Below are 25,589 nucleotides of genomic sequence, written 5' to 3'. Positions count from 1 at the left end.
GGGGACCCGATTAACTTTTTATAACTGTAGCAAATTGCTGCAATGTGCTGCTGAAACCTACTGGTTATTAGTTAGGAAGCAGCCTGTGTGGGATGAAACCAGACCTCCTAGCTTCATGTTAGGGCCATGCTGTAAGGGCTTCTCTACTACAACCCAATAACTATTCAATATCCTGCTTATTTCACAGTCATTTGCTGAAAAGATTTTAATGATATGACTCACAATCCTGAATTGGAACCTTTTATTGATTTAGAAATTAGTATATGTTCCCTACATTTAAAAAGTCTGTCAGACTGATTGTGAGAACTGCATCCATGGCAACAGTAAACTCTGTGGCTTTCTTTAAATGAGATAAACTGTCTGCTGTTTCTCACTTTAAACTCAGTATTTCCAATGCATGTCAACAAGACAAGATGAGCTGGTAGCATTATCAGCACATCTGAAATGAGTTTTTCTTTCTTTCTTTCTTTTTGTTTTTTGCATTTTTCTTTCTTGTCTGTGCTGGATCTTATGACATTTTCCTCTCCATCCATCACTCTTAAAACACAACTTTGGCACTTCTTATGGTTGCATTTGTCGTCTTAATTTTTTTTATTGTGGCTGAAGCAACCCTACACAAAAACCCACCAATCACAAAATGCAGCCAAAACAGCTTGTACAAGGAGCTCTCCTGTTTGATCATTGGGGAAAAAAAAGATTGGTTGGAGGCACAAACTTTTGAACTCCTAGTTGTTGGTGTCATGTACTGTTAGCTGTGACGACAGCTCCATAGTTGAGGAGAAGTGGGTGGGTGTTAGCTGCTGAGCCCCCTATTCTCTGACTGACATGGACAAGTCTGACAGGGAGTTTTCAGCAAAAAAAAAAAAAATGCTCCTGGAAAATATTACTTTGGTTGAGTTTCTTTATGAGATCTTTAAATCCTGACTTTTCAACAACTCTTACTGGGGCCAAGTCATTGATGATGTGTTGTGCTACTACCATCCTAATCTCGTCGTAATCTTGCATCATATTTTACAGATTACGTTTTGTTTGATGTCTTCCTTTGGAATTCCAAACCACTGCCAGATGACAAGATTCAGTGCTGTTTTTCTTCTGAACCAAATTGTCTGTCTCCGTCTGTCACTAACTTGCCTCGACTGGTTGTTTACTTTGTCTGCTCTCTCCATGCTTTCCTCCGTCTCTATCATACATACATACATTATTGGTAATTACAAGAGAAACAAGGCACAGGAAGCCTAAAGCACTGGGTTTTTAATCTCTATGAAACCTTACAATATGAGCTGGTACAAGCTAATAAGGAATATTATTTATTTTTATTAAAATAAAGGTCATAGTTGTTTGTAATTGTAAAACCATGTGAATTATCTTCCATCAGTACCATTGAAAAAAATCTTTCTAGACAGTCTAATGCATTATTAAGTATATAGATCTACATGAAATGGAGAAATCAATCTGCTGAGGCACCTGCAGTGATGGCAATAAGAAAAGTAACAGCTATCATCTGGCCTTTACAGCTTTGCTGTTAAGAACTTGCAGACTAACAAGGATGTGATAGAAATACAACAGTCTCTTAGCAACATCAGCACACTTTTACTTGCATACACTGACGTATTTGCCAGTGGATTCTTAAGAACACACATCAAGGCATACACACAAACACACACACCAAAAATTAAGAGAATTTCAGCTCAGTACATCCCTGCAGGAAAAAAAACTGGTGTAACTAAATCCAACAACACCTGAGAGCATCTCTTTTACTTATAGCCTCACTGGTGTGGTTGCCATAGTGACAAATCCAACTCCTGGTGGACTACAAGGATTTGCCTTGCAGGAATTTGAGGAAGAGACAGCAACAGATAGAGAGAGAGCAAGAGAGAGAGAGAGAGAGAGATGAAGGGAGGATGGAGAATGAGCCCTGTGTGTATTTTCTCCTCATCTGTCTTTGTCAGTAGAATAAATTGGCTACACAGTAATAAAGATGAGATCATTGTCAGGAGGATAATATTCAACCAAACACAAGTCCCATGAAAACACGGAGACAAACTACTGTGGCACTGCTGTTTCTGCTCCAGATTAAACCAACACACTCTGTCAATCTGAATCCCTCTGTGAATACCAGGGAGAAGGTTTATAAAGCTGTTTCCCACCTAAGAAGGCTATTGTGAACATTAGTTAATTAGTTACTGCCATGCATAATATGTTGTTTCGATGTGTTTTCTGTTCAAGTTTTAGTGTGAAGACACTAAAGTAATACCTATAAATGTACTCCGGTATTTTAGCTTTGAATGGACCAGTGATGGGAATCATTGCTTTCTCATGTGCCAGCCTCCTTTGGTAACTAATAAAAAAAACAAAACAATAACTTGTACTCAATAACCAATGAGCTCCACTAATGATAAGAACCAAAATTAGAAATGCAACACCAACAAAGCTACTCTCAAAGATCTTTAGCCATGCTAGGAGCTCTGTCTTTCTCTGTCTTGAGGTGCTTAATGCTAACATTAGCTTGCTAACAGTGACAATGCTGTCACGTCATGCTGATAATGTCAAAGTTTAACAGAGTTGCAATGATTGTGAAAATAGGGGGCTGATGCTAATAGTTAAAATAGCATTTAAGCTGGCTGTCAATTCTTAAAAAAATGTTTTTCATCATGCCATTGTAAATTTTTGTTCCTTTTTTTCCAAATTAACTATATGATTGGATGTTTTTTAGTAACTTCTCATAAAAGCTCACTTTTCTTTTTGTTATTGCTTTTTTAGGAGTTCTAGATATTATGTCATGTCAATACATACATGTCAAAATCCCCTCTTGTTATGAGCAAGATTAGGGCCTACAGTTACAATGCATTTATCACATTCATAAAGGCCTATAATCATTGCATTATTTAAACATCTGATAGGAGAGAAGAAAACAAAGGATAACAACGAAAAATAGATATACAAGTCACATTTTCAATCCAAAGCTTCTTATCAATCTGAGTCCTTATCAATACCATTATTGATACTTTTCTGTTGTTTGATAGAAAGACATAGGACAATCTGTTTGAACAGAAGTGGTCTAAGATAAATGATTTTGAGTGAAAAAAGTTTTAAAAGCGTAATTCACCCTGTTATTTCTGTATTAGATTACAGAAATAGCTGGCATTTCCTGTCCTTACAATTGGATTTATTCAAGTTTCTCGTTGAAAACCAGGATTTCTGTTTTCTTGATGTGACATTTTACTTGGGCTTCCTTCTAGGAAATGTATTTCCTACTGTCCTTGAACACATCATAATACAACCCTCGTCAGCTCGTTAAGTGAGCTAATTACTTCTCAGCCGATTTCAACACAGATTTCAACATTATATTAGCATTTTAAATTAACACTGGCTGCTCAAAGTTCAGGGGTTACTTCTCAGACTTTTTGAGCAGAAGAGGGCAGCTAAAGCCAGTGAGTGCATATTGTTCGTGCAGTCTGAGTTTGTTTTAGTGTTAGGTAGGCTACACCAGTTTGGTTTCATTTGATTTATAATGCAGACGTGTTTTGAGCTTATGGATTGATCAGCCTATGGCTAAGGTGATCTTAGGCCTGCTTGTCTTGTCTGTGTCCCTGCATGTCACAGTGGAATTTCAAAATGCAACAAAAAAGGGGTCGAGTAAGAGCAATCACCACAGAAATTCTGAAATTAATTGCAATTACATTTTTAATCTTTTTAAAAACCTAGTTAAAAAGTGATCGATCCACTCAGGTTAACTTGTATAATGTGAACTCCACAGGAGTTAAGTCTTTGTTGTCTCCAGATGATCCAAGTTAATTTTCATCTTGTTTTGCTGTGTTTTTTTAGACCAGTGTTACCTTAGAGATCAGATACCAGTCCATGGATGGCACGGTGGGGGTGTGGAGTGACGGGGAGTTCCTGGATGTTCCTGATGACCGTGACGGGATCTTTGCCTTTGAAACAGACAGTTTACTGTCAGGACAGAGCCACGGATCAGGGGTGTCTCCTGGAAGATCACTACAGGGATCCATTCCCACCTTTAGAAAGTGAGTCAAACATCATCAGTACACCTGAGATACCCTGCATTACTTTATATTGAATTCTGCTGTGAAATACTATTGACATGTCTCTGACTTTTACTCTCTAACAAGATGTATAGTTTAATTTGTTAGAAGATATTTCTCAGTGGCAGTAAATTAAAGTATGAGGTCTTTAGCCATGCTAGGAGTAGTACTTTGAGAAAATAACTGTAGCTATGTTAAAGTTGACAAATGGATGCAGCCGTCCCACCTGTGATGAGGCTTCATATTGTTCTGTTGCTGTGACATATTTGAAGGGAAATGTGCTGTATGGACAATGACCAGGGCCCAACAGAAGTTGGAAAGTGATGACAACAAAACAAAGTATTTTACATTTCTGCAAAAGAATCTAAAATCTGTGATGGAACCTTTGAATCAGAGGACAGAGCATCAAGTTAATTCATGAACACTGTTACACTGAGCATCCTGCAGATGTGATGGTATTTAGTGATTAATAATGTTTGTGAAACGTTTCAATCAAAGCTCTGAGGATTTTTTTTTTTAATCTGGTTATGTAACAGACTGAAATTAAAACCGATGTCTCATTTAGAGCTGTAAAACCAAACAAGGCCATCTGAAAGATGATTGATTATATCTATAGCAGCTGTTTTTGGTTTATGTAAATGCTGCAGTGGGGTAGGGGTCAGACAAGGAGATTTATTGCTCACTGAAGAAAAGCATGTGTTGCCCTTTTTTTAAGATGTTTGCGCTTCCACTAGAGTCTGTCAGACAGATAATGAGCAGAAGAGAGAGACAGTGATGACTCCTGGTGTTTAAAAATATTCTTTTACATCCAAACCTAAAGACTAAGGACAATTTCACAGCCCTGGACAAACACTGACACTCATAAAATGACCCAAGTAAGTAAATATTAGAAATTACAGGTTAATGCAAAAAAATAAAAGGATCATCAAATTTGGTTTGTCTTCACTATTAAGTGAAGCCTTCGTATGTGCAGGGTGGAAATTGGGTGTCCATGAGATCATCTTTGTTGTGGTGTTGAGACAGGAATCAGTATCATTTGTTTTGTACTAGTTTGGTATCAGAATTTGAAAATCTAGTGTCCTGACAACTCTAGTTTTGGCACCTGTGTATATTTCAGTTAGTTTTATCAGAGTTGTATCAGAGGGGGCATCAGTTGTGTCAAAGACTAGAGCTGCAGCCAACTAAAGAAAACCTGGTAGACTAAAATTACACCGACACATTAACCTATCAATTGGTCTTTCAGACGACAAAAAAAAGAGAGAGAGAGAAAGCCTCCCCTTTATCTCAAAATCAGCTTGACTTGTGACATGTTCCTCATTGAATCCTTCTGGAAAACTGAATAATCTTTAAAACATACCATATTTGATAAAGCGTTGTTCATTATTTTATCCTCATTATATTACACTGACATAACAGCTGACTTGGACACGTTCAGCGTTCACCTGCCTTTTATCATATGATTCCATGATCACAGCATAACTATTTAGTATCATTGTCTACAATATATCAGAAAATTGTTTGTATTAATTTATAACAACTATTTTGAAGATCATCTGTCCATCCCGTGTTGTCTTTTATGAGCATATATCAGACAGCATGCAGTGTTTATTTAACAAGATGAAGGGGAAAAAAGTCTAATTGTTGGGACTTGATGACCAGAAGACATTGACTATTTTCTCTTCTGATCTCTGTCTGTCTGTAACAGACACCAGCGCTGATGTGAACATTTTAATGTGATGATAAAGGGACTTGGTAACACATATTTTCTGACCGATGAATTAAACATGCTGCAGGAGTTGAGGCCTTGATGGAGCAGAGTAGAGGCACTCAGCAGCACCACTTCAATACAAACAGCCTGCGTCTTCATGTCAGGTTTAAGATATGTTGTTTCCAAGTTATTTGCAGCACTTACACTTTACACTGCTGTAAAACAATCAGAATATAACATGCTCTATATCACTTTGTGTGCCTCTCTGCCTGTGTTGCCATCACTGCATTGCACCTCAATGCAATGCAACCTGCTCACTAGCTGGATCTTAATCAGATGAGATCGAACAACCAACCGAATGGAAGGTCAGCCCCAGTAAAGTCTTTAGAAAATTGCCAAAGTTGATTTCAGTTGCATCAATTTGGTTGGGGCAGCAGAATACCAGTCAAAAAGTAAAAGAACAACTATCTGTTGTTATGCGAACCATGCTTGTCAATTACAGTATTGTCCACATATAGATCAGTTATGATGCATTTCTGTGAGTGCATAATAATAGACAGGTAATCCCAGTCTGTAAAAGCATTGATTTGGTATAAAAACTGTACAACACTCAGCCTCTGTGGTCTTCCTCTGTGGTTTGCCTGTTGTGTTTTTGCTGAATACTATGAGAAATAATCCGTGGGTGTTATCGATTTCTACTGAGACTATCTGCAATCTCAGACCCTGAAGTCCTATCATGAAACTGCATGTTAAATAAGTGTGTGAAAAATTGTGTATATGCCAGCATGGATGCCATTGTTTACATGTATTTGTTTTTTAATGGTTGACATTAAACCCATAAGCTGCGCTGTTGTACTGCATAGAATTAAAACAGTGTTCAAGGTCTGCTGACATGAGACTCGATACAGCCTGAGGAAAACAGAAAAGTTGACTAATCTAAGTTTTAGAGCATCCCACGGGTGTTATATAACAGATTCAGTATTTGGATTTGGTCGACAAAGAAAAAGTACTCTCTGCTGTGGAGAAATACAGTAAAAAATGTTCAATAAAAAGTGGGTCGACAGTAGTCACCAAACCCCTGAAGATTAAGCTTAAATTCAGCAGACTGTATGCCATATTTTCAAGGTGTCTTTAGAATATTCAGTTCCATTTACTCACCTTTTTTCAGGTGAACAATCCCCTGTCCTTGCTGCACTTGTCGTCTTGTACCCTTGGTTGCAAAGAGCTGTCAGTCAGACTTTGTAAGAGCTGCCAAGAGGCTTTTGTGGAGGAAAAAAAATGAATGAACTGCTGGGAATAAAACAATAACTTCACCGTTAACAAATCCACCTCTAATCTGTCTCACACCAGTCTTGCCAAGACTGATAGGAGTGTATAAAGAGTTAAATAGCTTCCCCACTTCTCATCCAAATCCTTTGTATCCTGACTCACCAGCTGCTCGTTTTTATCTCTGGCTGAATTTTACAAGTGTTAAATGTTCTTTTTCTGGTAATGAAGCTTTAATGCAGGAGATGATAACCAGGGCCGACTCTCTCTTTTGCTCTAGTAAAGACGAGGGGTGGAAAGAGGAGCAGAATGTCATAAACAGTTTGGCCTCAAGGTATGCTTCCAACATGCTTTCCAACTGCCTGGATTTCCTGGTTTGTGGGCTTGTTGCTTATTTTACCTCCTCTTTTTATTCCAATGAAATATTCCAAAGCAATTTCATCTTGATTTCTGAAAGTCAGGCACATTTGACAACCTTATACTAGGGAGTTATATGTCCCTCCCAGGCTTCATGATAATCACTGAAAAACTTCTAAAGGGTTGTCATCCAGTTTTATAAGTCTGCAATAAATTACATTTTTTAAAACTTGAGAAGCATGCCAACTCTTAGTCTGTATCCATGGGTTATCCACATGTAGTTTAATAACTGCTCATGGTCTCTTTATAAAAACAGAGTGGAAGAACAAACAGAAGAACTGTGTCACACTGAGCTCCACCCACAGCTGTCTGTTGCTGTTATATCACCTGCAGCTTTAAGGTCATGTATGCTGCTACCAGGAGGCTTTGTGCTCATCACAGTTTTCATAGGGGATCGAATTTCATTATAACAGCACAGTATGACTGCAACAGAGTGTAGGTGGCTGGTTAAAGCATATCGGTTCCTCCTTATGCCCTAAATTGAGGGAAATTGCAACGGAGTTGAGGGTCCCATTGCTACCATCTCTCCTTTTTGCAGCCTCTGCCTCCCTCCACATCATCTCCGGTGCCTTCAGGATGATTTATGGCAGCAACCATGAAGCATTTTGTGTTATTTGCAGCACCACAATGAACTGGCTTTGCAGACTTTTTTTTGTTGTTTCTAATAAATAAATCACTGTCTGCAAGTTTTTATCACCAGTGAAGCAGATCTGCTGAGTAGTTCATGCAGAGAGCCAGGCATGAATAGAAGGGATTTATGGCTCCAATTGTCATTTGATCTGTTGACATCAAAAACTGGATAAAAGGAAAACAATAATGAGATGACATGGGGTTGTAAATTGGAGTAAGATCGTGCTTCTACTACGCTGCAAAGATCTAATACACAGGATTTCTTCTTTGTAAAAGAACAATTCATAAATTAATTGCCATGGCCCCACTGAAACTTACAGCTGTAAGTAGTCATTGTGTTTATTCAGACTATTTAAATATGCATGATCCATTTACATAACATCAAATTGGCATGCACAGGAGACAGTTCAACCCAAGCAGAGCTTTTGTTGAAAAGATAATTTATTAAATCACGTGCTGATTTATTGTTTTTTTCTCCCTAAGTGTATGATTCATTTGTCTGTCTGAGTGAATTGCCACATCTTCAAAGACTTCTCAAGCATCATACGATGATGATGTATCATCAAACAGCACTCAGCTACAGGTGCTGTGTAGTCTTTTATCTCAATTGTGTTGATCTCGGTGGGTTTGCAGGCTGCAGCACTGACAGCACTGACTCCCTGTGGAAGCATTCAAAACAACAGATAGTCAGTGTAGAAAAAAAAAATCCTATACAGAATATTAATGTTAATGTATGATTTAATGCTATTATTACCATTCAGATTGGTTGTTCAAAACTCTATCCACACTGCTGTTTTCACATGTTGCAGGACTCTGTGGGTTTGCTCAGTCTAGCGTTAGTAGTGTCTCCATTACCTTGTTTTTGCTGTAGTTTTTATGGTGGGATATGCCCTAATTGATATTCCCTTACTTAACTGTTCCTTCATCTAACAAGCTTTTCATGAATCATTTGTATTCTTATTCAGCTAAAAATAACAGATGTCATCCTGAGACTTTCCCTTGGTTTATGATTTTTGCTGCAATGGTAACCCCTAAAATACACCAGATACGTGTTTGGTCCATCTCCGCTTGGGCGTGGTAATGGAGCAGATAGGTTTTAGTTTTAGTCAATGAGAGTGCTTCCACCAGCTCCACTGCTCTGCATCTCTCCTTCGGCAGAGTTCCAGCAGTCCGGAGCCCTCTGCAGCAGATATGTTGGACTTCTATTTCTGCCAGACGCTGGAGCCCTGCGCATAAATTCAGCATGAGCAGATCGAACGGCCAGGAAGTGTAGCCGAAACCAAATTAAAATATCTGGTTAAATTTCAAAATAAAATACTCTGTGTTGATGCCAGACTTATACCAGACTGTATTTCCTTTCACTACATCGACAAAAAGTCTTAATGGGGCATTGTAGAACCCGTAATCAACATGTCAGAGGAGCCAAAAGAAGCGCATTTATTTATAAAGCATTACTGACCCATAGTAGAGACAGAAAAAATCTATATGAAAGGACAAAACAGAGACAAATCAAATTCATCTCACTCCTGCAGTTCAGAACAATGACTTTACATGGGTTTATTATATTTTATGGCACTTCAGTAGTTTTTACTCGTACAGCCAAGTGTGATTCTGTAAGTACAGCGGAACTCCTTGGTCTCATGAGTCTAGCAGTCTAGTGGTGTTGCTCCGTACTGCACGCTGTCAGTGGGAGCTGATGGACGGTGGGGCAACTGCAGCGCAGCCGTGCTGGAGCAGAGACATATCTGGTGTATTTTAGGGGTAGCGCATACCAGGGCAGCCTATTGTGAAGGAACAGCGAGGGGGTATCGACAGACATTTGTCTTTGTTTGTTTTTCTGAAGTCACGTGATCAGGCAAGGTTGCTTGCAGGTCAGCAGGTGTGTGGTCTCCAGTGATCCAACAGTCTGGCTGAGTCGTCTAGTGTGTGCGTTAAAGATGAAAAATTGTTTGAAATTGTCCTGATGCCTGATGGTCTCCCACGGTTTTAAAAATGTTTCAGATTTTAAAAATCATCTGTGTGTGGCCGGCCTTAGCCATAACAAAAACTAAGTGAAAAATCACTAGATCCAATACCTGATTAGAAGCTGTAGTACACACTGGTGTCTGAAAGGTCATCATGAAGTGAGGACATCGTGATTGCCAGTGATTAGCTGCAGCTGGGACACCTAACAAGCTGCAGAATTTTGTTTGTGTTTTTACTCCAACTCTGGTAGTAACTGGTGATAAATGCACTCAAAAATGAGTAAATGTTACAATTTTAAGTAAAATATTTGTAACTCTGGAAAAAATACTCCACAAATATTCCTGTGTATAGACAGGATTAAGGATGATTTCAAAATGTTTAAATCATTTATGTTACAAACATTATTTTTAGGGCTGTCAAATGATTAACATTTTTGTTCGCGATTAATCTCAAGATTTCTGTAATTAATCGAGATTAGTGGCACCCTTTTTATTGTATTTTAAATTCCACTACTTTGCTTTCAAAATTGCTATTTTGGATTTTTCTACTGTCTTAAAGTAAAGTTAATTGACTTCCTGTTTGGATACAGACATGCTTTTACAGGTAGATCTAAGATTATTATGAACTTAACCACAGGAAAGATAACTTGTTATGGATTGAAAAGGAAATATAAAAATTATAATCTAAATAAGCTGTTTGTGAGTTTTTAAACTGAAATGAGACATAAGGAGCAGTGGTGGACTTATTTTACATCACTGCGAGTACAGGGAGACACTGACACGGCTTAACCATTGGTGTTAAAGAGGCACTAAAGCATGCGATTAATCGTGATTAACAATTCTAGTGCTCTAATTGTGGGTTGTAATTATTTGCAATTAATCCTGACAGCTCTACTTTTATATTGAACCACCCAAAGGGTAAACTTAAAAATTAAAGCTGGCGTTAGGATATCCTCTTTAATTTATACAATTCTGTTATTTGGGTAGTTTTAAGGATGTTGTTTCACCATAAATGAATAACGGACGCCTCACAAGCCCACTCTAGCTGTACTGTGAGGAGACAGCCTAAAGATGGAGCACAGAAAACCTGTGCTTACTAAAATATATTGAAGCACTCAGCTTCAGCACCAGTGTAACAAATCTAAGCATGAGCACTGACTAACTGAGAGCGCTAGCGGCATTATGAAGTAAGTGCTACAAAATATATAACAGTAAATCAATAAGTTGTGCCCTCAAAATCAAAAGATCAACCTCTTGAATAAAGAGAGGAAAATCAATCCTCTTCCACACACACAAAGCATTCATAATGACTTTGGAGCTTTATGGTTTTCTGGTTTTGACGTCTGTCTTAATCTAGCTGCTTTTACCAAAGATGTTTGACCCAGCTTTAATGTCATCTTGGGTAACATTGACTGAGGTTGTCAGAGTGTAAACCTCCCCTCTTCAATAAAAGCAGGACAGAGCTGCTAACTTTAATTAAAGTCTGATAGTATCAAGGAGCAGCCTTCACACAGTGAGGAAAACAGTGAGGAATTTTTCTAATCTCCTGTATGGAGTTTTAAGCTGGTTATGAAACAGCCTGAAATGAATGCTGATTTCTATATTATTACCAGTGCCTGAAACCCCTGTTGCAGGTAGGTGTCCAACTAAGTGATTAACAGTCTGCAGTCTTTTCTACTTATTCCTCTGCATATAGTGATCAGTTTAACAATTTAAACAGAGTGGGATGAGATTTTTGTCAAAAAGCACTATTTACACGTCTAGGACAAATATGCAAGCATAAGAGGCACCACTTTGTATAAGTTTACTCAGACTGAAAGTTCCTCGCATGAACTTTAAATAAACCTTTACCCTTCAACTTAATGTTAATTGCTGATCATTAAAATCTGAAATTAAGTCCCTTTACTAAGGCAAGGCATAAGTATGTTAGCCAGGCTTGCAAATGTTTCCTTTTGTATGTACTCTGACTTTGGATAAGGCAAAGCTTGATAGGTCTGCAGTAGAGCTCAACAGTGCCTGTCCACTTTTTCGGCAGCTCTGGTTCACCATTTATGTACTTTTCCACTCTTATCTTTATTGTAGTTTTTACATTTTAAATGATGTAAAATATCGTACTTTGCATATGTATGTCTCCCTACTAAAGTGGCATGAATGGTTATTATCAACACCTGACAACCAGCATTAGCAGGCATAGTAGACATCTCCATGGTTACAGGGGACTCTACCTATCAAAGATGTTGCTGTGACACCCTAGGACTGTGAGCTGTGAGAAGAGGTTAATATTTTATAAACCTTTATCTTCTATGGGACCATATACCATCATGTCACACTCAGGTAGCTGGTGGTGAGCCTAACTTTGATACTTTGGACAAAATGGCTAATAATGAAATCCGCTATGGAAAAAATGAATAGGATTTTTACTTTCAGAACCATGCTGTTGAGCTCTATGTCTTAAGACACTCACTGAACTATGATTGGACAGCCAGCCTTAGCCTGATGAGAGGTTCAGTGAGAGTAAAATCTACTGGGTTGATATGTACTGCTTTTTATTGTTATGTAATACATAGTATTTTTATTTCTTTGAAGGAGTAAGGAAGGAATTGGTGCTGTACAAAACAATTGAGTGATTGAAATGGCTTTCTTATTGTGTTGCTCGGATAGTATATGTCAAGCACGTGTAATTTAGAATTTCAGATATATCATAATACGCTGCGCATGATGCCAGTTTAATGCCTGTTTATTCAAATGAACAGTTGGCTCCAACCTATACACCAGTTTAACCAATTTGGCAGTAAATTGCTCGAACCTGCTGTACAGCCTATAGTACAGCAACCATAATCACACACTACATGAGACCTGAAGTTATTGAAAAGTTGCCCTAGTTTGTGGTTTAATGCAAGCAGCTGCTTCACTATTTACAACATAGCAATGCTGATCAGATCAGCAGGTGTCGGTGCCACTTTACCGTCTTTTCTACCTCATCAGGTCACAATCCTGCGTGTAATGAAACAAGGGTCTGCCAATAAGTATATAAACCCAGTGGAACTGTAGTTTGATTGAAAAGAGGCCTCAGTTAAAGACAACAAGTGACCAGCAGAGGTGAACAGTGTGACTCACTGTTTGTGTGACTATCAGCTTCTCAGCAGTTACTGCAGACTCAACTACCATCTGTTATAGCCAGCAGAGGTGCAAACTCTCCATGGCAAAAGCAGATAACTCTAAAAGAGCTGTATAGAAACTGCACATTGTGGTTTTTCCTGAATGCAATATCAATCATACTCCAAGAACACAGTTTAAACCTTTTCACCCTCTGGGAGAGACCCAAAAAACAGACTGCTGCTTATATACCAGTGCAGCCTATAAAGTGGATTTAATCTAGCTTTTAAGGCAATACATGCCAAGTACAAACCAGTAGCAGTCTCTCGACATTGTTACATGTTGTTACTGTGCCCTGGTTCAAGCTGGAAGCCTTCAAACAGAAAGCTGTAAGCACACATCAGCAAGTGATGAATTTTCTGATCAGTGAGTCGAGATTTTGCTGACACACAGAATTTACTGATAAACCGAGTCCAGTTCTCTTTAAGACGTCCTGACAAGTTGCTGACTAGGGGAAAACTTACCAAAGTTGTTATGTTTTCCTTATCTATCCGTCATGCTAGCTTTCAGATTATCTGAAGATATATTGAGTCTTTCTCTTCAGCTGTGACAGACGCTGATTGAAGCACTTTCCTTTTGAATTTCTGACATTCTTTTGTGTTGCTGTGTTCCCCCAAGAGACCTCTCTGTATTTGTCAGCTCTGTTTTTGTGGTTTGCTGTGGTTTGCAGTGGTTCTTTTCTCGGTTTGTGTGATACTCAGGTGTGCAGGTTTGATCATGGTGTGTCTGTGAAAAACTCTCTGTTTTTGTGTTCAAAGCTCCGATGTGGAGGCAGACGATGACGACATGAAGACATGCCTCTTGGGGTAAATCCCAGTTTCTGCATCACCTGAGAGTTTGTCCCAAATAGAAGTTCTATGCTAGGATACAAGGAGCTGCTCTGCTCATTAGTGATGAATATTTATTAGATTACATAAAAGGAAATGTCTTTATCCTCATGTAGACACTGTTCTTAAGCTACGTGCATGTGCACACTTCATTGAAACTCAGCTTAAACAAAAGTGTTTTGTTTTAACTGTCCCTTGCCAAAAAATCCCTAAAACGTCAGACTGATGATGAGAAAGAAGGAATTACCATCCATGAAACCCACTAAGCCGTCTGAATGAAAGTATTTTGTTCATGGTTTTTTCCATTCCGGTTGATGCAACAACAGAGTAAAAAATGCAAGAGTGCTATTCTGAGTGAATATTAAAAATTTAAAAGAAAGTGGTCTTCTTCCAACATCTTCCAAAATCAAGGAATCAGTCGTTTATAGGAAATATTCTCATACGTTTTCATTTCTCCTGCTTTCCACACTGTCTTTCTTTCTTATTTTGCCTCCTGCTTTTTTGTAGATCATTAAAAATTCCCACAAGCCCCGTGGTAAAAACCATAAAAAGTGTGCTTATTCTCAAAATAAATGCAGACACAGAAAAACACCAGAAACAAACAAATGGCCGAAAGATTACTTCAAATGTTTTGTTTGTTGTATGTAGGCCATGAAGGCTAGACACTCCTTTTAATTTGGTGAGGGCATTAAAGTTGCATAAACTTCTATCTTTGTGACACTAATGAGGGTGAAATTATGAGCAAACAGTTTCAAGATCACAGACAAAGAATATCAATTAACTTTCCTGTAGGCAAGTGAAGCAGAGATTTCAATATCACCAGGAGACGTGATGCATATGTTCGTTTTGATCCATTGTGATCGTATTAAAATAGGTCACAGTGCAGTCAGAGTGGACACTGGATAAACACTGCCAGAGAAAGAGAGAGAGGACTGCAGAGAAGTCAATAAGTCCTCAGGAAAGAGAGTTCTGGTTTAGAGAGAGTATTCATTCCCCACCTATGTTATCAAGTTTAGCTGATCTCTGTCTGGCTCCGCTCCACTGGATCCTTGAAGCTCTGAAACATCCGCATTACGCCTATGTCAGTGAGAGAGAGAACGGGTGTGTGTAGGTTATCTCATTCAGCAGCGTACCCAGAGCAGAACGTGCGATATATGTCAATGAATTATTGATCGCTGGCAGGTTTTTTTATCCTCCCCTTAGCTACTTATTTTCATCAGCTTAATAAGTTAATACAGCGTTTAAAAAGTTCAGCATTTGAGGAAACATGCAAATGAACAAGAACCAAGTGAAGAAAACACTAACACTGTAGCCAAAACATTCTGTGAAATGGATCAAATTATAAAATACAAGAAGTTTGAAACCATTGAATAAAGAATTCACCCTGCAGGTGTAACGTACTAACATGAATGATTAGAAACTGGAATGTACCATTGAAGTTTTTTTCTGAAAGCAGTTGTAAAATTTAAGATGATGCAGAAGCTGGGAAAAAAGAAAATATGACCTGCATAACTTGCATTAGTTAAAACTGTAGCACCAAACACAAGTAAAAATAAAGTTGAACCAGAGCCACATGAACTAAACTCTACACTGTAGAAAAGAGTGTCCATGGATTGTCATACATATAACTATGACTTAAGGATTTGGGAAAATAATCTAATTGCAGTTTTATCCCCCCAGTATTGGGATTGCGATTTAATATGCATTTATTTTTTAGTTCTTCAGTTTATGTATTTTTCAACAAGCACCAGCAATAAATGAGTCTTTTATAACCAACACATTATCAGACAGATTAAATGAATACAAATTAATGTCTAATTGTGATTATTTTGACTCATATTGCAAATTTAATACGAGTTATTGTATTGAAGGGAATAATCATTTTAATGGCATTCTCATTTTTAGCAATAAAAACATATCCAAAAAAAAATAGGAATTTTTGCTAACTATTCTTGAAAAAACAGACACTTAAATGTTAACATAATTTGTAAAATGTAACATTTCTGCTGCATAAAAATAATTGTATGTATTTTGATACATATATCTCAGGTCAAAGGAATATAGCTCCCTCTGCAGTATGAAAATTGCAGTAGGCCATATTATTATTGAATCTAATTTTTTATTAATAGCCCAGCCTTACTCATAACATTTTCCCTGTAACTGGAAACAGTTTCTATTTTGAGAAAAAAAAAAAAAAACAAATACTAAAAGAAAATGTATCACATCAAGCAATCTTACAGACCCTTGAAGATGGTGAACTTTAGTTTTCCTTTAGTTTTACTTGCTTAAGTATTTTGGTCAGAGCCAGGGGGCCTCAGAGGTATCGATATCCACACTGAAATCTAATTAGCTACCCTCTGTGGCTACACCTTTATACTTCACAACAACTGGTTAAATGCCTTGTCAGAGAGGTTGAAGTCCACTATTTCAGGGCCACTAATGGTCTTTTTGAGCTGGTGCATTGGTTAGTGCTGTCACCTCACAGCAAGAAGGCTCCTGGTTTGAATCCTGTCAGACAGGATGCGGTGCATGCATGGGTTCTCCCCGGGTGCTCTAGCCTCCTCCCACAGACTAAAGACATATTTGTGAGGTTAACTGGTGACTCTATTGTGCATAAGTACATAAGTACGAACATGTCAAATATTCACTCTTATCTAAATAAAGAAAAAAAAAGACCCAAAATAAAACTTAAAACAAATAAACTATCTGCACTTGAATGACTTCAGTAACTCTCTTTTGATTCCAGTGTTGCACATTTTCCTTTTAAGTGCTTAAAGCAGTCACTTTGGACACACTTTTTTGAGTCAGTAAATAAGAAGTGTGCTACATCTCTGCAGTGTGACCTCTTCTAAGTTAAGAAGAGTTGTACATGGAAATGTAGCGTAATTATGATGAGTGTTTCTCAACTGGTCTATACTCAGGGCCTAACAGTGTCTTAAATGACAAATTGCAACCCAAATTTTCAAAAATTCTCTTTAAGGTCACATATTTTACCCTGTAGCACCACATTATGTTATAACACTGCATTATGTAATAACCCTAACCATAGGACTTAGCGTGGGCTCCAAGGTATGCCCTACCCAACTACCTTGCCCTAACTCTAACCACTTAGTGACTTATACCTAAACCTAACCCCCTTCAGGGCTCTAGGTGGGCTCTGGGGTGTACCCTTCTACCTTGCCCTAACCGCTTAGTGGCTTACAAAATGCAGCGTTATTAAATAATGAAATGAAATTTTATTACATTATTACATAGTGCAGCGTTATTACATAATGTGGCACTGCATACCCCTTTAAGGCAAGTTTGTATTGTTCTCAGAGTTCCCCAAAACATGCCTGGGAAGTTTGTTGCTGAAAAAAACACTCCAGCACGTTTGCACTTACTCCTGTCTGACCCCGCCCCTGACTCCGCCCCTCTCAGGAAATGGATGTGGCTTGATGAATGTGACTTTCAACTTGTTTCAGCACACATTTTCTGAAAGGTGGAGATAGAGAGGAGAGGGAGGGAATGGGTTTTTCTGATTCTTGTGGGTATTGGGGACAGACCAGGGGCACATATTTTTGTTACAAAAGCCTGAAAAACATGTATTTTGCATGACATGTGACTTTTGACAACTCATGTTTATTTATTGGAAATTTTTGCCATTTGGATCTTGGGTGGAACAAAATATATAACTGAAAAGAGATTGGACAAACTAACATGTTGTATGTTTCCAGAGATCTTGAAGAATTACCCAAATAACATTGAAAAGCAGCTTTGTTATTGCAAGAAAAGGAGCTAAATGATGATTAAAAAGCATCTACAAGGTTTTTAAATGGCATCTAAAAGTACTTAAAAAGTATCTAAGAGGTAGAGGTATTTAAAAAGCAGCTAGCAGCTTGCGATAAGAAGAAATTAGCATTTTAAGAAATTGTTGTGTGACTTCCTTGCAGTTAAAAACCAGATTGCTGTCCAAAATCACACTCTAGGGCATTATTATGTTGGCGTGGCTAAACTCAGTTAAAGAAAAGCAAAGCCAGCATAATGACGAGTCTTCCTTATGGCAGCACAACAGTATCTCTGTTTTAAAAGAGCTAATGTCAGCAGAAGAGTCAATGCTTCTTCTAGAAACAGAATGTTAAACCAACAGACAGCTGCAGCGCGTCAGTCTCTTATCAGATTTCATGTTTGACCGTGCTTTTAAGTTTAAAGCCAGATATCTGGAGTTAACCACGAGTTACACACCCTTTCTCTGCTCCTTAGCCCCCTGCTCCACTCTCACATTATAGATGAATTCATTACTGTGAGGAAGCTGTTTAATGCAGGAATTGAAACGCCTGTTTTATGGGGAAAATGGAAATCATGCTGCTCAGACCTGGTGAAAAACCTTGGGGATTATTCTCCTCCAGTGAAATCATTCATCTTTGCTGCCATTTACACATGTAATGAGGCAATTTATTCATGCTTTCATGTTTTATTAATTTGCTCACAACATCCTCCAGACATACAGTAGACCTACAGGTAATTTTCAGCTTTAGACACGCATGCATGTGTTGCTTTAGATCTTTGAATTTTAGATATTCTGGATCCACATATAGTAGTTTTATTATCTATACAGCTTGAATGAGCTTCATGTCTCACTGAAGATCTATTTTTATGTCCCGTTGTAAGATATTCTTTCATGTCTCTGTTTTATTTATGATCTTTATTTCAGATCAAAAGACAAGAAGGAAAGAGAAATTAAGAGGTATAAATACTCAACTGCCTCTCTCTCCTTTCAGACTTTTCTTGACATTTGCCACCTGAACAGCCAAATTCTATCGTAAAGTTTAAAATTCTGTGTTTTTTTGGAACCTTAATTGGAAACCTCAATTTTTGATCTTTCTTTGCTTTCCGGTTGACAGCCCTGAAGGTTACATTTCGTCATTAAATTGGCATAAAAGGGGGTGGCTTGTTCAAAAAAACTTTAAAGGTTCATCTCATTTAAATTCACACATGGCCTCCTGGCTCTGCTGCAAGCATCTGTCTCTGAGGTTTGTCCTTGTATTTGTTCTTAACTTGGCACAGCAAAGACAAGAAAATGAGAGACAGGTAGGTAAAATATGCTGTGACTCAGGTAGAAGATTTTAAAGAATTTGAAGTAGCTCTGTGTCTTGGATGAAAATTGTTCTTTCTCCTATTGCTTGCTTTACCTGCTGTTGTTTGAATATCAAGTCTAAATTAATGAAACAAAATGAAAAAATTCGGTGAAATTTGCACACAAATACATTAAATTCAAATGCTAGTCTGTGTGATCATAGACAGTAGAGTTTTCTTTGATATAAAAATCCATTTTTCAGCTTTTCTGCTATCTATAAGGACTTCCTTATCAATAATTCTCCCTGTGGCACCTACTGAGGAATTAACAGGTATATATGTTCCTAAACACTCAAACTGTTTCTAGATTAGCATGATGGACAACTTCTAGAAAACTTTAGCCAGACTGCCCCTAATACCCTTCTGAGATTTTTGTTTATACATTCACCTCACAGCTGGAGACTTTCACTGGTGGACAGGAAAGGAAGGTCTTAGGAGGCAGGAGGACACGAGGTTGAAATAAAATGTGGAAATTGCAGAGGAACAAAGTCCAGTTTTTGCCATATATATCTAGTAGTTCTTTACTCACAACAAACAATAGTGCATTGGAGAACATACATACTGAAAACATGGTTGTACGCTTTAAACTAACTGGTTCCAAGGAGTGTTGGTCTTTCACCAAGAGCATAAAACATGAAAATATATATTACAATGATAGCAGCAACCACACATGGGACAACACAAAAGATCAAACTAAAACCATAAAAAACATGTTTTAAGCATGTAGATTAAATGTAAAGGATTTCAAGGGGCAAGTTAAGTAAAGTGCAGACTGTCAACACTGAGAAGTCTGCAGGGGGGTTTATACAATGCAAACCACTCTGGAAATATTATCATGTTAGATGTCACTTTTTTCAGCACAACCACAACCTTATAAAAATGAAGGCATTTTTTAAGTTTACCTCACAGAATTAGATATAGGGCCAACAAAAACACAAGAAATCATATAAAAGATTTCAAGAATTGATATTCAAAAAAGTATCTGTATCAAAATATGATGAAGTTGTAATTTCAAGAGTTAGAAATTTAGAGAAGGCTGTAAACTTACACAACAAAAGTGGTAAAATTACATACTTGAAGTCAAGAATTAATATTTCTACACAGAATACATATGTATTTTTAGTTTTTTTTGGCTACTAAACAATACCAGAGTGTAAAATAATTCTTGTACTTAAGTGTACTAAAAAAAAAAAGGACATTCTTTGCATTCCAATACTATGTGAGATTTCCAGTTAATGTAAATTAAACAAGAAAAGATGTATACGTGAACCAAAATGAAGCTAATTGCAAAAAAATTATAATTATATACAGAAGCAATTTTTTCCATTTTTAACTGTCCCACTGTACAATATTTTATCAAAAAGGAATGTATTTTTACAGAATAATTGAAGGGATTAACAGAAGATATAAGAATGTTTAAGAAAAAAAGCCATAAAATGCCAAAGTTATGTAAAAAATCACCAGCACCAGTCCTGTAGAGAATGGAACACTGTACCCCATGTGTAAAATTAATTTTTAATCAAATTCAAATGATGATATTTCCTGTTTTACTTGGTCTATTGACATCGGACAAAAACTATAAGAGAGCTTAAAAATCCCACTTTCCACACAAAGTAAAATGTCACTTTGGTTTCATGCTATCACATGAAAAAAAAAGTGCATGATGACATCACACATGGCACGATTGTGGACTCCTTACGTTTAAGTTCAAACTTTATAATCAGGACTTACTTGGTAAAGTGGTACAAAGGACCTGACACCTGTTTTAGTTTCCATCCTGGGCAATAGTTTTTTTTTCTCTCTGCTCCTTTCTGATTATGGAATGTAATGAAGTTGCAGATTTTTTTTAAAAATGTGAACTTTACCATGACTAGAATAAATAAAAATGCAAATGCAAATGAAATCTTTACCTGCAACCTAAAGTTAGGAGTACAGATGCCCAGGCCAAGTTATATGCCTTATCTGTAGTTTTTTTTTTTTTTGCTAAATTCAGTGTGCACCAGTCTGCTGGTTAAGAAATACTGCATCTGTTTGCTTGTTTATATTGCTACCTAGTTTTAACAACTTTGTCCAGTTTGTTCTTATTTTGAAAATACACAGAGGGCAAAAGGCTTGTAATTGTGTTCAAGTCTTATATTCACACTTAGGAAAGATTTAGGGCCATTTGCCTTCATGCATGCAGCTCAAACTAAGATTTTTCAGGAGTTCTATTTACGTATGTGTGAAAGCTCTATCAGTTGGTGCCACAAAGAAATTGCTGTTTACCTTTAATGTCTTCTCTTCTCAGTGGTTCAGTACAGCTTTCCCTGAATTCCATTAGACTTTGTTTTGGACTCTAGATGCTCTAAGGACACATTTCAACTACAAACTTCTTTAGTTATGCACAGTAGAGCCCATCCCAGCTCCACCTTTCTCCTCTTTCTCCTCCTCTTTCTGCACCTCTCCCTCCGTCTCTCTCATCTGTCCATCTGTTTTCTGCCTGGCTGGCCTGGACTTTTTGTACCTGATGGGTGAAGAATATGGAACTATAGTTGAAAATAGAGAGAAGTTTGCTGGGGCAGATTTGTGGTGATCTGGAGGATCAGTGGGGCTTTTAATGTGGTATGTATGAAACACTATTCTACACAATGTGTGTGTCTATTTTATTTTTAGACACTTATTGGATCATAGATTGAATGAGAGAAGGTTGTGGGCTTCTCTATTATCAATAAATTGCTCTGCAGAATAATTTTCTATTTAATAATATTGAATCTATTATAATGTAATATGAAAGTAGAGGCTCAAGTGTGTCTTTTAAATTGCTTGTCAAAATTGTTGCTATCAGCTACCTGCTTAATCAACTGCTTCAGTTCCAATTCACAGGTGTTGCCTTCAGTGTTCTTTTCAATGCGCTTCAATGATTTATATTGCATCCAACAGTTATTCAATACTCTAGCTGATCAGTTAGAAACAGTGTGCTTTATCAGCATAAAAGAGGCTGTGAATCAGAGGAGACGGTTCTTAACTTTGAACAGCTTTGATTTGATGTGGATTAAAAAAACGAAATTGCTTCACTTTGATGAGTGATCCTGCAGTATTTCTTGCCTTTATACAATTCATAGAGATATGGGATTTTACTTTAAAACCACTCTCAGTGCTTATCAGTCAAATGAGATGTTACATTTCCATTTTTCCGTATACCATGAGCTGAGGCTGAGGTTGAAGGCTGCCTCTAGAATAACACAGAGGAAAAGATCAAAGCGGAAATTGAACTCTGATACACTCGCCTCTGAAAGCTTGAGGAAACAAAAAGAAAACCTTCCTATTCATTAATTTCCTGACATGTATCCATATCCTCCACAAATTGGACGGTCTCTCTCTTTTTTAATTATTAAGGCCCCTCATTTGTCGTCCCGCTGATGGCATCACAAGCTCTTTGTTGTTGCTGTGATATGTGATCCAGTTAATATCAATGTGGAGACATCGGATACTCTTGTTTTGTGATTGAGGGTCCAGGGAATTGTTGCTGATGATGCAGATTGAGGGGGATTAAATCCACTGGAATGATATGTCTAGCCGAGTAACAAAGATGTTAGAGATATGTCAGCGTTACAGTGTTGGGTAACATTTTTTTTTAGTAGGTGGTGGTGAATCCATTCCCCTTTCTGTCTCGCATCCATGTCTGCAAATAAAGAATAAACTTATGAAGATTTGTTTAAAACAGGGTGATTTGTGCACAAATCAGCTGTAAATAAAACCCAGAGATCAAATCAAATATCAGGTATCAACTTCTCTTTTTTTTCTTCCCTCCTATCTGTCTACTCTCTGCCCTCTATCAGAGCAGGGAAAGGAGTTTTCTCAGCCATGAAGCTCGGCAAGATCAAGAGCGCTAAAGAGGATCACAGGAGAGCAGGTAAATAACAAAACACATAATCAGATGAGAGAAAGTAACAGTTTGAACAAAGTAACCTTAACTCACTCTGTTAATGTATGGGTATTTTTAAGTTATGTGCGTCCAACATGGCATATCAGCTGGAGCAGGAGTTAAAGGAAGAGATCAAGTGAGAGCCCAATTATGTTGTGATCATACAAATTTTAAGAAGTTTTTTTGCAGATCATATTACACAGCAGTGGAGATCTCTCCTTGGGGGGCAGGAAGTGATTTCTGCATGGAAAAACACTACCAAAGAGGGCATGTTTTGAGCAGTTTGCATCTATGTCAAGCGCTCGAAGTGCAGAAATGTTACCATTTGTTTTTTGACGCTACTGTTGTTCCTGAATGTTGTGAAATTTTCAGGCAAGAAAAAAATAAAACTCAGTGAAACAGTAGCATGCAAGATTAAAAAAAAGCAATGCCACACAATGCTCATGTATGGTCCTTTTTCACAAAGCGGTCTGGTTTGGTTCAGCACAGTTTTGCCATGGTTTAGCACATGAAGCCCAGATCGTGCTTCTTCAGCTGATATCATCCATTCTTCCTCACTGTGACAAGAAAACCCATCTCTTGAAAAAGACCATTTGGCTCAGCTCAGTAGAGATCTACATTAGGTACCACCTTGGCTTTTTAAATGTGGATTAAATGACGATAAATGATGGAGGAAATGAAACTGGAACTCAAACGAGAGCTAGCTGCTGTGTCTCGCATTAAAGAGCTGTTTCATAAAACAGACTCATTCATGAAAGGCACATCGTCCATTACCCCACAAGGTTTATTTGTTTTATAGTGCATCAGCGTTTCAATTAAAAGCATGTTTGTGGAAAAACAGCAATTCTTTTGTATTTTAAAGATGCACTGCTGACCTCTTAGCTCAGTACAAGACTCTAATAGTTTTTTGTCTCCTTTCGTCTGGCTAGACAACATGAGACTCAAGAAGACCTGCAGGACTGAGTAAATTAAGATATTGATCAACTCCACACCAATTTAATCTGTGGTTAAAAAAAAAATCACTGTTTTGCATAGTGTAGAGATTGTACAATTGCTGCATACGCAATCATTTAGAGCTTTGAAGTGTTAACTTTCCTCTGTTCCCATTCATTCCTTATGACTGTCCCCTACTTCCTGACCCCCAACGGATATTCGTGCATCATCAGAATCACGTGACCACAAAGAACCATCGCAAAGAACCTGTAACAAGCTAGAGCGCTGTCTATCCAACTCAGTACCTTACGAAGGTCCACCATCAACCCTCGTCAGCATTAATTGGAATGGGATTTGGTCCATAATTGGTGCATTACGTTTTTTCAATGTTTTTTTGCATGCTTTATTTTCCCTTTCAGCAGATTTTTGTTCAACAGCTCCATGCAGCCACAGTGATGTAAAATACAGACACCACTGCTCCTTAATGTCTCAAGTCAAATTTTAAATTTCTAACACAGCTCATTGGATGAGTCAGAAGTCATCCTCATGCTGTAATATTGAAAATTTAGCTTTTTTCTTTTCTCTAGATTCCTTTTCAATCCATAGCAAGTTCCTTTTTTGTGGTTAAGTTCATTTTATTATCTTCAACCTACCTGAATTTCCTTATTTTCTTTGAAAAGTCATGGAGGTGATTAAACTTGGAAACTTTGAGCTTAATAGCAATTATTGTTTGTTCTTATATATTTATTAATTTATACATAAACCCTACTAGAAATGTTAAGTCACTTGAAACCTACACACTGCCCACCAAATGTTAGATTATTGACGTTTTTTTATTGTTTAGATGAGCCAGCGGTCCTGGACATGGAGGACCTGGACAGGAAGGCAATGCGTCTGGCTGGAACCCTGGACCCTGACACCATCTCTCTTGCCTCTGTCACTGCGGTCACCACCAATGTCTCCAATAAGAGGTCTAATATATATATGTATATAAATCAAACTGATATACTGTATGCATGAATACATATTTACAGGAAAAAAAATCTTTCAAACCTACATACGCATGTAAAGTGTGTCTTAAGTAAACACTCTTATTACACATCTCAAACTTCTAATGTTTTATGATCATACCAGTGCTAAAGCAGTGTGGAAAAAACAGCTGATTGTGTTTATTTGTGTCAGGTCTAAGCCAGATATCAAGATGGAACCAAGCTCTGGGCGACCTGTGGATTATCAGGTGCATACAACTGGGTGTTTGACTATATATATATAGCATCGTAACAATCTGTGACACAGTATCTGAACATACAGATGTTTGCATGTATATCGGTAAAAGTAGAGAATACAAGTGGTAATTTAGATTGAGAATATCTGTGTCTATGTATGTTTGCCATTTTATGATGACAGATTTGTGTGAATTTGTGAGCAAGTAAGCAGATGGAGCCAGAAGGTGGTTAGCTTGGCTTAGCATAAAACATAATCCTTGTTCTCAAATCAACTTAAGATCTGTTAAATGCTTAAAAATGCACCTTTTGAAGCTAACCTGTTAACATATCACATCATCTTTGTTTTATCTAAACAGAAACAGAAGTTAAGAAACACAGAGTTATTGCTTTTATCCATTAA

General features: G+C 37.6%; 1 protein-coding gene across 19 annotated transcripts in view; it reads left to right on the top strand.

Moving 5' to 3' along the window:
• Positions 1-25,589, top strand: part of otofa (otoferlin a) — a 126,096-nt gene that overhangs the window by 51,911 nt on the left and 48,596 nt on the right. For 13 of the 19 annotated variants that reach the window (XM_041804546.1, XM_041804534.1, XM_041804528.1 and 10 more), the window contains exons 5-9: positions 3,826-4,025; positions 18,705-18,737; positions 22,945-23,018; positions 24,808-24,934; positions 25,146-25,200. In XM_041804546.1, coding sequence (XP_041660480.1) covers positions 3,826-4,025; positions 18,705-18,737; positions 22,945-23,018; positions 24,808-24,934; positions 25,146-25,200 — 489 coding nt within the window. The remainder of the gene's footprint in view (positions 1-3,825; positions 4,026-18,704; positions 18,738-22,944; positions 23,019-24,807; positions 24,935-25,145; positions 25,201-25,589) is intronic. The other 6 variants (XM_041804545.1, XM_041804538.1, XM_041804543.1 and 3 more) reach the window with 1 other exon arrangement.

The sequence above is a fragment of the Cheilinus undulatus genome, linkage group 14, assembly GCF_018320785.1.
Source record: "Cheilinus undulatus linkage group 14, ASM1832078v1, whole genome shotgun sequence".
Lineage (NCBI taxonomy): Eukaryota > Metazoa > Chordata > Actinopteri > Labriformes > Labridae > Cheilinus > Cheilinus undulatus.
Note: the sequence above shows the minus strand (reverse complement) of the source record. Positions and strands in the feature narration are given on the sequence as shown.